General features: G+C 37.0%; 1 protein-coding gene across 5 annotated transcripts in view; it reads left to right on the top strand.

Moving 5' to 3' along the window:
* Positions 1 to 16,241, top strand: part of gpd2 (glycerol-3-phosphate dehydrogenase 2 (mitochondrial)) — a 55,051-nt gene that overhangs the window by 26,242 nt on the left and 12,568 nt on the right. For all 5 annotated transcript variants that reach the window (XR_005625249.2, XM_089133862.1, XM_089133861.1 and 2 more), the window contains 6 exons: positions 2,020 to 2,117; positions 2,879 to 3,042; positions 7,686 to 7,850; positions 10,226 to 10,370; positions 10,489 to 10,682; positions 15,497 to 15,631. Coding sequence is in view for 4 of the 5 variants with exons in the window: in XM_089133862.1 (XP_088989988.1) it covers positions 2,020 to 2,117; positions 2,879 to 3,042; positions 7,686 to 7,850; positions 10,226 to 10,370; positions 10,489 to 10,682; positions 15,497 to 15,631 (901 nt within the window). In the remaining variant the exon portion in view is untranslated. The remainder of the gene's footprint in view (positions 1 to 2,019; positions 2,118 to 2,878; positions 3,043 to 7,685; positions 7,851 to 10,225; positions 10,371 to 10,488; positions 10,683 to 15,496; positions 15,632 to 16,241) is intronic.

Genomic DNA, 16,241 nt, shown 5'->3' with positions numbered 1-16,241 from the left:
CATGAGTACAGCCAATCATAGCAACGCATGGGTTGAGGACACCAGGTAAATCTTACTTTTTCTTTTTTGCATTTTTTTTTTCTCAGAGCATATCGTCGAGCAAACAGTGTGCAGCACTAGTTTCTGTCTGACGTCCATATTCGCGTGTTGTGTTCTTCTCTGCAGTTTCGCGTCATTTCTGGTTCGTTTTATTGCGTGGTTTTTCGTTACAAAACATGGTTTCTAGACCAGATAGAATCGTGTTGTTGTCAACTCGTTATTTGTTTGAGTATTTTCAGGATTTAGACCGTATTATAGTACTGAAACAGCTCTCATTGAGTCACAAATGATATGCTCTTATCATCCGATCGTGGTTGTATCTCTATATAGTGCGTTGTTAACTCGTGTAGTGAGTTACCTCCTGTTGTGGATCAATCACGTTGTGTTGTGTGGTGTGAACAGCTAAACAACTTGAACACTCATGATTTCACTGAGAGCAAGTCATGTAGTGTGAACTGCACAGTTCAGCCCGACATTTTAAAATCATGTAGTGTGAACTAGGCTTTACACACACATCACACACTCGCGATCGCGCGCACACACACACACATACGCTCTCTCTTGCTCGATATCCACCGTGGTGGAGCTCTGAAAATCAAAAAATACCCTGAAAAAGATGGGCTGATTTTTAGAATTGCGCATCCAATGGTGCACCTCTCCTGGGCACGAATAAAGCCCATGGAGGGTTCAGGGGCAACAGTTACACAGTCTTTCACACCGGTTAAGTGTGATCCACTGTTCCCACAGATAAAAAGAACATTTCTAGTTTGGAGAAGCAGAAATTTTGGAGCATTGCAAAAAAGAAATCAAATTTTCAATTTGTTTTGGATATGTTTTTTTTATGTGGATATTATATATTATTATGGATATTATATTTCATTATTATATTTATTTTGGTTTTCCATATCAATTTTCAGAAGTTATGCATGCAAGAGTAACAATGAAAAATGTTCAGGCACAATGCTCATGCAGTAAAAAAAAAATAGATTTGCACTTTTTTACACAATGGTGTATTGATTGTTTTCTGTGCATACAGACAATTTTTTGTTTTTTGTTTTTTCAAAAAGTGCTTCATGTTCAAATATAATATCTGGTTATATGTCTTGCTCCCTCCTAACCCCAAAAAGCTAAGAAATCTAAAAGCACACCAAACCAAAACTCAGGTCTCAAGTAGTTAAGATAGACCCACTGTCCTTGCATGAGGACATCATTTTATGCAAAAACTACTTCCTGTACAAAAACAAATTTTAGTTATTATACTTATTAGGTCCTACTTGTCCCAAATAGCAAGAAAAATTATAAAATGCACACCAGGCAAACTCTCGGGTCTCAGGAGGTTAAAGCAGGGTTGTTATAGTTAGGTAAAGCTAAAACCTAAAGCATAAAAAATATAATATATAAAATGTAAATAAAATATATAAAAATGTAAACTTATTTTATTTCAGCTTGTTGCCTAGGCATTGAGTTTTTTCATTTTCATTGAGTTTAAATGGATGTACTAAAATAACTAAAACTAAAACTGGTATAAAAATTAATAAAAACTATACAGACATATTTAACTCATGAAAAATGTTTAAAAAAAACATACAACAAAATTACCTAAACTTTAACTAAAACTAAAATAAAACCTAGAAATCTAATTTAAAATGTTAATGATGACTATAATAGTATCTCAATGATTCTAAAATAACACTGATTTAATATTAATTGCATATATCAACATTTGTTGTCAGAAGCACCCAAAAGAAGATAATTCAACCACTTGAACAGTTCCTATGGGTTTTTAGAGTTGGGTTTCTTGAATTTATGACTAAATTAACATCCGTGGTTAACATTAATTGAGGAAATGTTGATGTTTTGTTTCTACAACATACGTAAATTACATACATTTACACCTCGTTTACATACCCTGAAAATATGTGTATATGAATTCTCTGGGCCCAGGAATTTTGATTAACAAATTTATTTCTGCTTTCTCAGTACATGATGGTAAAAGAGGCTCTTCATGAACGTGCCAATCTGCTGGACATCGCCCCTCACCTATCTGCACCTTTACCCATAATGCTTCCTGTTTACAAGTAAGAAAACCAGTCAACTAGACAATATAAACACTCTTCATTGACAGAGAAAAAAATGAAGGGACATACAATATAGGGCTTATAGAATATAGAAAAACTGGAGACATCCTAGATGCATAAAATACAGTTTTTAAATCCATTGATAAGTTCACAGAAATGTCACGGAACCTTTCATATGGTCACCCGTATAGCAGTTGGTGTTCGGATATTCTGTGGATCAATGCTGGACCTCTCGCCTCCTCAGTCTCTGCCCCTTGTCATTCTGGGTTTTTAAAGGATCTTCCTGTCCTTACCATCATCATTACTAATTACTCGTGGCATTTATGTCTTGCTCTGATATTTAAAGCAGCTAGAATAGTGTGAAAGGGTCACAGAAATGAGAAACCTCAAGATTACATCATTTGCCTGTCAGATTTTTTTTTTACATAAAACAAATGTCACAAGGTGCTATATACGACTTAGCGGTACTTGGACAAATCCAATTTTGCCCATGTTCAACCATATCTATTTTAATTAGTAATAAAAAAAAAAGCCTTAACTGGTTACCAAACAGCAAACAGACCGGCTGGTGAACCATTTTGACTAGAAAACCAGCTTAGCTTGGTTTACTTTTTCTTTCTTTCAGCGAAGGACTCACAAAATCCTTGTTTGTATATTTAAATGCAGTCAGTGCATTTGCTGAATTCATTTTTCTCAGCCATGTTTGTCAACTGAAACGGAGGGTAATAGTGTGTTATTGTAACTGGACATGTTCTAACCAGGTGGTGGCAGCTGCCGTATTACTGGGCCGGCATTAAAATGTACGACGTGGTTGCCGGATCACACTGTCTGAAGAGCAGCTATGTCCTGAGCAAGAGCAGAGCACTGGAGCTCTTCCCTATGCTGAAGAAAGACAAACTCGTGGGAGCCATTGTCTATTATGATGGTGAGCAGGAACGAATCTAAGATTTCAGTCTTGACTCGTGTGATATAAATATATGATATTCGAGTTGAGGTGTATCTATTCACAATTACTTTTTCTTTCTAATCTCAGTTAGCCAAAAATAAATGTAAAATGCTAAAAATTCATTTCTGGAATTTTATATATATATATATATATATACACAGTATATATGTGTGTGTGTGTATGTATATGTACGTATATCTATATATATTATTATTTATATATATATACATTTTTTTTTAAAGTCTCTTATATATATATATATATATATATATATATATATATATATATTTCCAGAAATTTTCCATTTCCATTTTTGCATTTTACATTTATTTTTGGCTAACTGAGATTAGAAAGAAAAAAATAATTGTGAATAGATACACTTCAACTCGAATATCATAAATTTATATTATATTATAATTCATATATAATATAATTTATTATATTATAATTTTAATTCAATAAAAAGTTCGTAAGTTTGGGTCGGTAAGATTTTTTTAAAATCTTTTTGAAAGTCTCATGGTCACCAAATATAGAAAAACTGTAAATTTGTGAAATGTTACATCAATTTAAAATAATTCTTTCTATTTTAATCTATTATAAGGGTTTTTTTTTTTTTTGCATTTCTTCAGTCTTCAATCATTCTAATATGCTGATTTGGTGGTGATGAAACATTTATCATTATTATTATTATTATTATCATCAGTGTTGAAAATAGTTGTTCAGCTTAATATTTTTGTGGAAACTGATATTTTCAACATTCTTTGATGAATAGAAACTCCAAAAGGACAATTCATTTGAAATACAAATATTTTGTAACAGTATAAGGGTCTTTCCTTTCACTTTTGATCAATGTAATGCATCATTGCTGAATATAGGTAATCATTTCTTCCCTAAATCATTCCCTAAACTTTTGAATAGTAGTGTACATAGCCTACTACAATAACACATAATGCCACATTTAAAGACATTAAAAGACTAAATAACATCTGTCACTTAACACCTACCTTTCACCTGCATGGAAACCTTGCTGTTAGATAAACAGTGCTGTTTTACTGGTATCATTGCTTTCATAAACATTTCAATCTTCTATTTATTTATTTTTTATTTTTTTGCTTTTCTCTTTTAATTATTTACATATGTGACCTTTAAAGAAGAGTCAAATCGAATAGAGCTGTGTTTCAAATTGAATTGCTGTCGACCCATAAATTCACACCCTGATATATATATATTTGCATTTGTTTGCCAGGAGTGCATATCAGTAACAGAGGCTTATTGATTGCATTTCATTTTGTGATTTCACTGGAATAGAGGGCAGACGGCCCTGCAAAACAGGGTCCAGCCTATGACAGCGAGAAATAGCAGAGGAATAATTATTTTACGCTTCAAAACAATAAAAACATTTCTGATTGTTGCCTTTGCTTAGCACGCGATAGCCAATTCAGTAAAATTCAATTCATGTTTAATTGCATAGCCTTTTCACAAAGCAAATGCATGTTTCTATTACAATTTGACTGTGTCACAGTCCTGAGATAATACAAATCATGCAATTACCTAGCATGTATTCATTTAGGCAGAAACAATGAGCTTGTTTAAGCAGTTTTATCATTTAAAAATCAAAACTGTAGTCATTTGTTGTTGTATGCGGCATTAAGTGCAAGCTCATTTGTCTCTGTGACATTCCTGCATAATCTCAGGAAAAGCGCCACCGGCTCATCGCGGCCGTGTCTCTGTTGGCCCGTCTGCGCCCGAGGCTGCCACCAGGCAAAACTTCCATATGTTCCTGGTTAGTCTGGGTGTGCAGAATGTGTCCCCTTTACTCAAGGTCCCGTCCGGAGCAGCGCAAGCCCCGCCCCCCCCCTACCCCTGCCTTCCGGTGCTTCCTGTCAAACTACATTTGGCCCACACTGACACACACGGTCCCTCGCAGGGTGCGCGGGCAGCTGATATTCTGGGGGAGTGCGGCGGCTATCTGAGCAGCGATCTGTCACATCGCGTCCATCTGCGCGAGAAACAGAGGCGAAGAGACGTCTGGATGCTCCGTTCCCCGCCGCCGCGTGTTTACGTGCCGTTGAAAAGACCCCTCATTTGCGTATGCATGTGTGTGGAGGATTGAAACCCAGCGATTGTAATGACAGTTTAGAGGTTTTATTCGTTCTTCTCCCCACGTCCGTTCCTCCTCTCCCTCCCCACCGTCCCTCCTTCCCCTGGGTTGTCAGCCGGCTTTTCTCTCCAATTATTCAATCTGGAACAATCACGGCCGTGACATTTCCGAATCTGACCTTCTCCGCTGGAGATCGCAGCCTGCCTGTCGCTATTTGCCTCTCTCTATTTCTCTTCCTCCCTCTCTTTTCCCCCTACTCGCATCGCTTCTTCTGCTCCTGTCCCTCATCCTCCTTGAGTCCTCTCTCCCTTTTCTTTCTTCCACTATCTCATCCGCGTGCACAGCCGCCTGTCACATCCTTCCTCCGCTATGATATGTCATTCATTCTTCCTGTAGGTCTTTTTTATTAATCTAATCTGATGCTAAAACTCCCTTATCTGCGTTTTCAGTCATTTGTAATGTCACGTTTTCTTTATTTCATTATAATTTCGCTCGCAGCACAAAAGCCCTGCTCTTTTCGGCCCGTACCTGCGAGCTGTACTCTAATAAACATTCAAGCTCAGCCGAGCGTTTCCCATCCAGTGCTGCGGGACAGAGCTTTCCGTGTGAGCTGCGATTGGCCCCTCTTACGTGATATTAGCGATATTCCAACATGCGTATGTGCGCGTTATCCTACTCGACATGGATGTTTTTCCCGCATCACGATTTGAGCGCACAGCCGTGAGCGCAGGTTCATGGGATCTCTAACAAAGCATGCTGGTTCCTTCACTGCACATTATTCTTTGAGAAGTGTGCCCTTTAAACAGGCTTCCTGCCTGTGTTATTATTTTATTGTCTGGTGGAGTTGCCCCGAGCATGTGTTAGCATTAGACATGCTTACGTGGGTTACCTATCCCTCTGGTTCTTTTGCATCGAGAACACAGAGGCGTTTTCTAATTCTAGTAGCTCTTTAGTTGCCGCAATTGAGTGATATCGCGTTGGCTTCCAGGTTTCCTGTAATTCTTGTTTCAAATGTGTCTGAAATTGTTTAAATGCCTCGAATGACCCTATAACAATATTGAACACTGTCACACCACTTTGCAGTCATGAGTCATGACTCATGAAGCAAAGTTTTAAAGGGATAGTTCACCCAAAAATGAAAATTCTGTCATGATTTACTCACCCTCAAGTAGTTCCAAACCTGTGTGATTTTTTTCTTCTTTTGCTGAACACAAAAAAATATATATTTTTTAAGAATATGGGTAACCAAACTGTTGATGGGCCCCATTGACTTTCATACATGGTGTGGAAAAAATACGGGATCAATGGGGCCAATCAACTTGGTTACAAACATTCTTCAAAATATTTTTTTGTGTGTGTTCAGCAGGAGAATGAAATTTGGAACTTAAAGGAGTAGTTCACTTTTGAAAAAACTTTTGCTGATGATTTACTCACCCCCAGGTCATCCAAGATTACCATGTCCTTCTTTCTTCAGTCGAAAAGAAATTAAGGTTTTTGTTGAAAACATTCCAGCATTTTTCTCCATATAATGGACTTCATTGGGAACCAAACGGTTCAAGGTCCAAAACTGTTCAAATGGCTTTAAACGATTCCAGACGATGAATAAAGGTCTTATCAAGCGAAACGATCGCTCATTTAATAAATAAATAACAAAGTTTTATAAGCTCAAATGGTCGCCTTGCTCTGTTCTGTGACGCACGTTTGTGACTCTCCTGTTCGAACTCGTTCATCAAAATGAACAAATTTTACGAGTCATTTGGTTCATTCAACGAACGAAACGAAGAATTGACTCGGAAAAAGATTTGTTCATTTTGATGAATGAGTTTGAACAGGAGAGTCACGAACGTGCATCACAATACAGAGCACGGCGAACATTTGAGTTTATAAAACTTAAACTTTGGTTGTTGTTTTTTTTAAAATGAGCGATCGTTTCGCTTGATAAGACCCTTATTCATTGTCTGGAATCGTTTAAAGCCCTTTGAATAGTTTGCAGTTTGCACTGAAAGTGTCTTTTGGACCTTGAACCATTTGGTTCCCACTGAAGTGCATTATATGGAGAAAAATGCTGGAACGTTTTCATCAAAAACCTTCATTTCTTTTCGACTGAAGAAAGAAAGACATGGACATCTTGGATGACATGGGGGTGAGTAAATTATCAGCAAAAGTTTTTTGAAAAGTAAACTACTCCTTTAAGGATTGAGGAAATGATGAGAGAATTTTATCCCTTTAACTGAGTGGCCTCTGCATGTACAGTAAATCATTGTGTACCATATTTAGGGGACATTTGTACCCAGAAATGAGCTAAATCTGACAAAACCTGTGTGTGTGAGTGTTTGGCTATAGTTTTGGGGCAATTTTACAAAAATTTGCTAAAGTTAAGATGTTAGCTAAATCTGACAAACTAAATATTTTTTTGTAAGTTTCCTTTTAACTTTAGGAATAGTATTATTACTTGGCGTTATTTGAATTAAGTATAAGTACTGTACTTGTAGTAGTGACATTCTGCTCCGGCTCTTTTCAGGACAGCACAACGATGCGCGTATGAACCTGGCCATCGCTCTTTCAGCGGCCCGTCATGGTGCTGCTATTGCTAACTACACAGAGGTGGTTCATCTGCTAAAGAAACCAGATCCACAAACAGGCCAAGAGAAAGTTTGTGGAGCCCGGTGCCGAGACATGATCACAGGTGAGCTTCGCCCGGAACGAAAGCGAAATGATCTATTTTAGTGCAAGGAAACTTGCATTCAGTGAAAAAGTTGTGGTCACGAAGCGAAATACTGCAGAATTTTCATTGACGAAAAAGGTACATAGTCTATTGTCAATGATGTCAATATTTATAAAGCTCAAACAGAAGTCACTTCTGAAGTCACACTCAAACCAAGCAGCTTTCTATTGGTCAACGTGACGAATACATGTGACCAACTTGAACCTGTTGCGAAATCTGCGTGGGCAAGTCTTTCGCCCTCACGCGAAATTTCAGATCGAGTGGATTCGTATTGAAATGACTGTATGTTGCCATAAAATTTTGCCATGTCCATGTCTTTCTTTCTTCAGTCGAAAAGAAATTAAGGTTTTGATGAAAACATTCCAGGATTTTTCTCCATATAATGCACTTTACTGGGGACCAAACGGTCCAAAAGAAAGTTTCAGTGCAAACTGCAAACAGTTCAAAGGGCTTTAAACGATTCCAGACGATGAATAAGGGTCTTATCAAGCGAAACGATCGCTCATTTAAAAAAAGAAAAAAAGTTTAAAGCTACAATATGTAACTTTTTTGGCCACAAGAGGGCCAAAACAATAACAAAGGCATATGTTTATGACGCAGTTACGAGCTGAATGATGGGACTTGCTGTCAAGCTGATGGACCTAATAATGTTTATGGATAGTGAAAACACTCTATGTTATGTTTTTTAACATTACAGTGGTATGAAGCAAGTCGTGATTGCTCATAAGAGACATATCACACGCGAGTCCCGCGGATATAAAGGAATAAGGAAATTTCATTCTATTGAACTACACGCAAGTGCTGGATTACTCGCACAGGTCAGTTAATTAGACGAATTAAACTTGTGAGGGAAACGGAGCGCTGTTCCACTTGGTATAACGTTACACTACTAAACGGCATTTAAATGTGTGTTGAAAGTTATAACGTTATTCTACGTGTTACTGTAGTTCGTTTGTATACGAAACTAGCAGCTAGATCAACATAAGAATAACATACTGACCATATTCTAACATTTCGTATGGTCAAGCTAACGTTATAACATTGATTTGTTTTATGTACATTTGCTCACCTGTCTAATAAAGCTGTAAAGTCGTGACTCGTGAAGTTCTGTCAAGTCCAAATTAGTCACGGGCACTAGCTCTCTTCCTAGTGGAAGTCAGTCTCGGACGCTAGCTCTTGGCATCTCAAAAACATCACGCTGATATTGATCCTGATTTTAGTTCTCCTTGTTTGTCCCAAAGTCTGCTTGCCATGGTCTATGTTTGAACGAAACAAGAACTGGGTGCCGCTAAACGTTACTCACTACGCAGCTGTCCACGTCTGTCGCCATGGTTACGTCATGCTATGACAGTACGAGCGGAAACCGAGGATATCGCGGATTGCGTCATTGACAGGCGACATTTTTTTTCCGGGACGGCCACTTTTTAAAATTGGAATTTCTCTGGGGTATTGTAAGTACACAACTGCAGGAAATATATCACACTGTGCAAGTGATTTTTGAATATTTTATTACAAAATTCTTACATATTGGACCTTTAAGTTTTATAAGCTCAAATGCTCGCCTTGCTCTGTTGTCACTCTCCTGTTCGAACTCATTCATCAAAATGAACAAATCTTTTTCAATTCAAAAATTCGTTAATACGAGTCAATTCGTTAATTTTCTTTGATGAATGAACCAAATGACTCGAAAAAAAGATTTGTTCGTTTTGATGAATGAGTTCGAACAGGAGAGTGACAACAGAGCAAGGCGAGCATTTGAGCTTATAAAACTTAAACTTTGTTATTTATTTATTAAATGAGCGATCGTTTCGCTTGATAAGACCCTTATTCATCGTCTGGAATCGTTTAAAGCTCTTTGAACAGTTTGCAGTTTGTAGTGAAAGTGTCTTTTGGACCTTGAACCGTTTGGTTCCCAATGAAGTCCATTATATGGAGAAAAATGCTGGAATGTTTTCATCAAAAACCTTCATTTCTTTTCAATTGAAGAAAGAATGACATGGACATCTTGGATGACATGGGGGTGAATAAATTATCAGCAAAGGTTTTTTCGTAACCTTTGAACTACTCCTTTAACACAGGACCACTTTAAATAATCAAAATATTGACAGAGATCTTAATGTAAAGTCTACATACAGGTTGTCTCTTGAATCTTTGCTTTTTTTTTAAAGATGAATTTTCCCACAAACCAGCACTAACTTATCACCTCTCAGATCCTTTAACATTTTTTGCTCACAATCCTTTTATCAAGAGTCTCGTCTTCCATTGTTAGCAAATGACCCCTTGAGTCAGGTCAGCTGTGCACAGTTCAGAGTAACACCTCACTCTGCCATTTATAGGGCAGGAGTTTGACGTTCGTGCCAAATGTGTCATCAACGCTACCGGCCCCTTCACTGACTCACTGCGCAAAATGGACAACCAGAAAACTCCCAACATCTGCCAGCCTAGTGCGGGAGTGCACATTGTCATCCCTGGATACTACAGGTACCTCTCTGAATCCTTCAAACTTACTCTACCTCTTTTTTCCACCAGTGTATTTTTAATGGTGTTGACAGTGCAGCGAGAGAGATGACGTGCATCTGTATCCTCCTCCCCATTACAGCCCAGACAACATGGGTCTGCTAGACCCCGCCACCAGTGATGGACGTGTCATATTCTTCCTTCCCTGGGAGAAGATGACTATCGCCGGCACCACAGACACGCCCACTGAAGTCACAGCCCATCCCATCCCTATGGAGGAGGACATCAACTTCATCCTGAATGAAGTCCGCAATTACCTCAGCCCTGATGTAGAAGGTAATATAACCCTGCCTATGCCTTTTCTTTAGAATGGTCGTAAACCGTGACATGCTGACAATGCTATACCTAGAGCAAAATGGAAAACTCACAATCTTTTTAATTGAAGACACTACAGGCAAAACACTTGTTTTTCATGTACTGGTCAGTTTTGGGATTATAATGTTGTTTCAGACTAGTAGAAAGAAAACGTCCTAATGCACTTTTAAGTGTTTATTTTATTGCACTTTGTCTATTTGTGTCAGTAGATTTCAATTACAATATGTATCTTTATAGGCCGTTTTCTCAAAACGAGGCTCATCCACTGACGTAGCTACACCAAACTTTACATTTTTATTCCTATCTATATTCTAAAGTTTTGAATTTTGTTCATATATAATTTGACTGATTTTAAAAACATTAACATTTATTTTTAAGAGAATTTGCAGATTTAGTGATAAAATAGATATCCACCCCGCCGCCATTGACTAATATGTCAACAGAATTACACAAGATTTTAGAAATGGCTTTATCCAACGCTCAGATTTTTGTTCTGCAAATGTGAGTTCATATTTAATTAATTATAATGCTACATTTGCATATTTAAACAACATTTTAAGAAACCTGGAATTCAAAAATGTCTGCAGTTCTTAATGTAATCAATCAATTGAGGAAGTATGATGTCTATTAGTTACATGTTTTACCTTATTTACCTGGGGTGCCTTAAAAATGCAATATGCAATAAAAATGTAATAGTCATTATTTTAGTAGTTTTGGGGAAAAGAAATGCCGAATAATTTAAAAAAAAGAAATTAATCTTAAACTATTTGTGCAAAAGGTCTGTTTTTTCAGACTCCTGTTGTGACGTTTCAGTCTTTTTAGAGGTGGCATAATTCATCCAAAAAGGAAAATTCTGTCATTATTTACTCACCCTCAAGTTGTTCCAAACCTGTATGAATTTCTTTCTTCTGCTGAACACAAAAGAATATATTTTGAAGAATATGGCTAACCAAACAGTTGTTGGACCCCATTGACTTCCATGGGGAAAAAATACTATGGAATGGCAGCAGGAAATGCTGTCAAATTTTTCGTATGAAAAAGAGCTTTGAGGATTGAGCAACATGAGGATGATTAGATAATTTTTTTTCTAACCAAACAGTTTGTAGAAGGTGTGACTCAATTGAACTGACCAAATTTTTATATGCACTATCATTACAAAGACTGGGTTTGTCTTATTTTTTTAATGTTTTTGGACAATACACAATAAAAACAGTTATATTGTGGAATATTATTTTAAAATGACTAATATATGTCAACAAAATTACACAAGATTACAGAAACGGCTTTGTCCAATGCTCAGATTTTTGTACTGGAAATGTATGCAAATGAGTGCATATTTAATTAATTATAATGCCTCATTTGCGTATGTAAACAACATTTTAAGACACCTAGAATTCAAAAATGTCTGCAGTTCTTAATTTATCATTCAAAAGACTGGGTTTCGTCTGATTTCTTTTAATATTTTTGGAAGACTGCATAAAAAAAACACAGTTATATTGTGGAACATTATTTTAAAATCACTTTTCTATTTTAATATATTTTTAAAACATTATTTATTCCTGTGATGCCAAAGCTGAGTTTTCATCTTCTATTAGTCTTCAGGGTCACATGATCCTTCAGAAATCATTCTAATATGCTGATTTAGTGCTCATGAAACATTTCTTCTTATTATTATTATTGAAATTGAAAATAAAAATGAGTGCTGCCTAAGCATAAGAACAGCATTTATTTTAAATAGTTTTTTTTTTTTGTAACAACGTAAAAATGTACTGTCACTTTTGATCAATTGAAAAAAATGACACTGACCTAAAAATTTTGATCGGTAGTGTATGAATAAAATATTCGTACCACAGTGTACCACTCCCTATGAAAGCAGAGGTATTGATTTTTGAGCGCAGCCCTCTAATTGTTCAAAGCGCCGTGGATGCGGGCTTGATTGCTTGATTGATTAGCTTCATAACTAATTTTCCCTTCGCAAAAAAATGCTTCCTCTTTTCTCTGATTGTTGGGAGTTTGTTGAGCCTCGTTATCTCATTCAGCGCTGCTGTCTTTCAGCTACTGTAGAAAGTCATCTGGCTGTCTGTGTTTAACAGATTGCATACTTAAAAAGCACAATGCGACGGCTGCCGTGTGGAAGGGTGTCTTCTGCTTTGTTCCGGGCAAGAATGAGTGACCTGGGAGGGTTGTTTGAAAGTGTGAATAAAGCAGATCATGGAGAATGGGGATGGACTGAGCGATGGAGGAGTGACACAGAGACCTTGCCTCTGGATGGAGGGTTGAGGCTGGACTGAACTGCTCTACTGAAGGCAGCTTAAGGGTTTTGACTGTGGGAGATTTGTCACACTGACAGTGTTGCGGCAAGATGTTGTTTGTCCCTCAAGTAGAGATATTGTCTGAGAGAGAGAGGGGGATGATTGCAGAGATGAACAGACAGAAGTAAAAAAAAAAATCCAATATATATTCTCATTTAAAATGTCTAAACAGTTGATTAATTAAATTAGGATCAATGTAAAGGAATTGGAAGGCATCCATATAGAATTTCTAGCTGATTCCCAATAATTGTTTTATGTTTTAGATGGTAGATATACATCTATTAAAGGGTTAGTTCACCCAAAAATGAAAATTCTGTCAATATTTACTCACCCTCATGTTGTTCCAACCCTGTAAGACCTTCGTTCATCTTCGGAACACGAATTAAGATATTTTTGATGAAATCTGAGAGCTGGATCACTCCTCCATACAAGTCCGTAGGCTTCATGAGGGATTGAAACTTGCCGGCCTCGAAAAGTTATTAAAGACATCGTTAAAATAGTCCAAGCGACTACAGTGGCTCAATCCAAAATTTATCAAGCGACGGGAATACTTTTTGTGTGCAAAAACAAACATAAATAACAACTTTATTTCAACTATTCACTTCCTTCTCTTTGAGAGTCTAGTCAGTTAACATAGTGTGATAGCGTAGAGCTACGTCACACGTAGGCTCACTATTGACCGACGCTGGTCATGAGTGTGATGCGTGTGACGTACAACAACAGATCATACGTTGTTAAACTAGTAACCTGACTCGAGGCCAAGAGAGAAGAATATTTGAAATAAAGTCGTTATTTTTGGGGGGTTTGCGCACAAAAAGTGTTTTCGTCGTTTGATAAACTTAAGATTGAGCCACTGTAGTCACTTGGACTATTTTAACGATGTCTTTAATAACTTTTTGAGGCCAGCGAGTTTCAATCCCTCAAGAAGCCTATGGACTTGTATGGAGGAGTGATCCAGCTCTCAGATTTCATCAAAAATATCTTAATTCGTGTTCCGAAGATGAACGAAGGCCTTACGGCGTTGGAACAACATGAGGGTGAGTAAATACTGACAGAATTTTCATTTTTGGGTGAACTATCCCTTTAAGGTTTTCCTTTTTTTTTCCACACATAAGCGCCAATCTAGAAGTGAAAACCTGAATGGAAACTAACCAAATATGCATCAAACACTCCAAAACAAATTTGGTTTCTAATTTATTTGCGTGGAAGTTTTACTAAATAAATGTCATTCAAAGTAGCTTTACAGAAAATCCAATCCACAACCGGTAAACGTGTTTAAAGGAAAGATAAAACTAAGATTATTCTTGAACAAATGTACAGAGTGAACTCTAGATTTAATTTTGTGTTTAAAGTTAGTTTGCCCAAAAATGAAAATTCTGTTCATTAATTACTCCCCCTCGTGTTTTTCTAAACCCAAACGATCTGCGAACTTTCTGTCCCTCCATTGACAGCTACACAACTACCACAGCGCTTCAAAAAGTTCATAAAAAGATCGTAAAACTAATCCATATGAATCAAGCTCTTTATATGGTGAATAGATTGAATTCAGGCTTTTATTCACATATTAACATTCATCAACTCACACATCAGAAGCTCAAGCATGTTTGAGGGACAGAAAGCTCTCAGATTTCATCAAAAAAATGTAATTTGTGTTTTAAAGACGAATGAAAGTCTTACAGGTGATCGAGAATTTTTAGTGTTTACAGACAAATTGCTGTTGGAATATTGTTAACTCAGATATTATTATTATCAGCTTCCCTTTTCAGCCAGTCATTTTAAAATGCTGATATTGGCCTATACCAATATGATTGCCGATATATTGCGTATCCCTAATAGGTATGGCGATCGTGACTCTTCGAGAAGTCTCCGAGTGCATTCCACAGCTTGGAAATGGACTGAATTCTCCCCTTGAGAATTAGATTACTTGAATGCATTCGACAGCCCAGCGGTCTATTGCTGAGGTTCATTTAGACTCAAGGTGTGTGTGTTATTGGTCTCCCAAGTCTGCTGTCTGCTGAGCTCCCTAGCCTTGTCATAAATGTTTCAGAGATGCCCTTTGATAATGAGAGTGCTGTCTATGTTTTTCCCCCCATTCAGAAATATCAACCTGCATATTACAGTGGCAGGTGTACCGCGGATCGATACACAACTCCCTCTTAATAATTAATGCTTGAGATGTCGCCACAATAGGGAAATTGACTCCGGACTCATACATGATGTCCTAGTAATGGTTTGTTGGTTTAACAAAGTCACAAAGCAATTCAAGTTTTTACGGACAATCTCGCTTTCCATGTTCCCCCGTGGTCATTTATCAGACAAAATAGCTTTTATTGCAGACATCACTGTCATTTTCATGTATGACACACAATAGCGTAGCCTATTGTAGCCCTGTCAATCAGATTCACGGCGCACACACTTCAGCTGTCAGAGATTGTCAGCGTTTCTGATTTCTTTGGTTCTCAGTGCGTCGAGGGGATGTCCTGGCGGCCTGGAGTGGCATTCGTCCGCTGGTCACCGACCCCAACTCCAAAGACACACAGTCCATCTGTCGCAACCACATCGTCAACATCAGCGACAGTGGACTCGTCACCATTGCTGGTCAGTGCCAATAATTTGTTTTCTTTCCTTATTTAGGAAAGAAATTGTTTTTGGTTTTTTGGTTTAATTGGATTTGTACAGTGTGAAAAAGTTTGAAATTATTGATGCATGAATGGCTCCTAAAATAATGTTTTTAAAAGAAGTCTCTTATGTTCACCTTGGCTGAATTAATTTTTTTTGTAAAAATACAGTAAAAACAGTAATATTGTGAAATATTATTACAATTTCTTTTCAATTTGACTTTTTAAATGTAATTTAGACACATTTCTTATTTTATCAATGTTGAAAACAGTTGCTTAATAATATTTTTGTTGAAACCAAGTTACTTTTTTTCAGGATTAATAGCAAACTTCAACAGAACACTTTATTTGTAGTAGTTTAATATAATACAAAATAAAAGTCTTTGCTGTCAATTTGAATAATCCTACTGACCCTAAACTTTTGAGCAGTAAGTGTATGTTCGGATCAATAAACAATATTTTTAATGCAAAAATTATAAAAGAACAAAAACATTTTACATTTTGATTTTGAAAATAAACAAACTCTTGTTTTGTAATGAGGAATCGGGGAATTAGGTTATTGACAAGTGTTCCACTGAGGTCGTATTAAG

This window comes from Pimephales promelas, chromosome 8, assembly GCF_988280905.1.
Source record: "Pimephales promelas chromosome 8, fPimPro1.hap1.1, whole genome shotgun sequence".
In the NCBI taxonomy this organism is placed as follows: Eukaryota; Metazoa; Chordata; class Actinopteri; order Cypriniformes; family Leuciscidae; genus Pimephales; species Pimephales promelas.
This window is presented reverse-complemented; position numbering and strand designations above follow the sequence as displayed.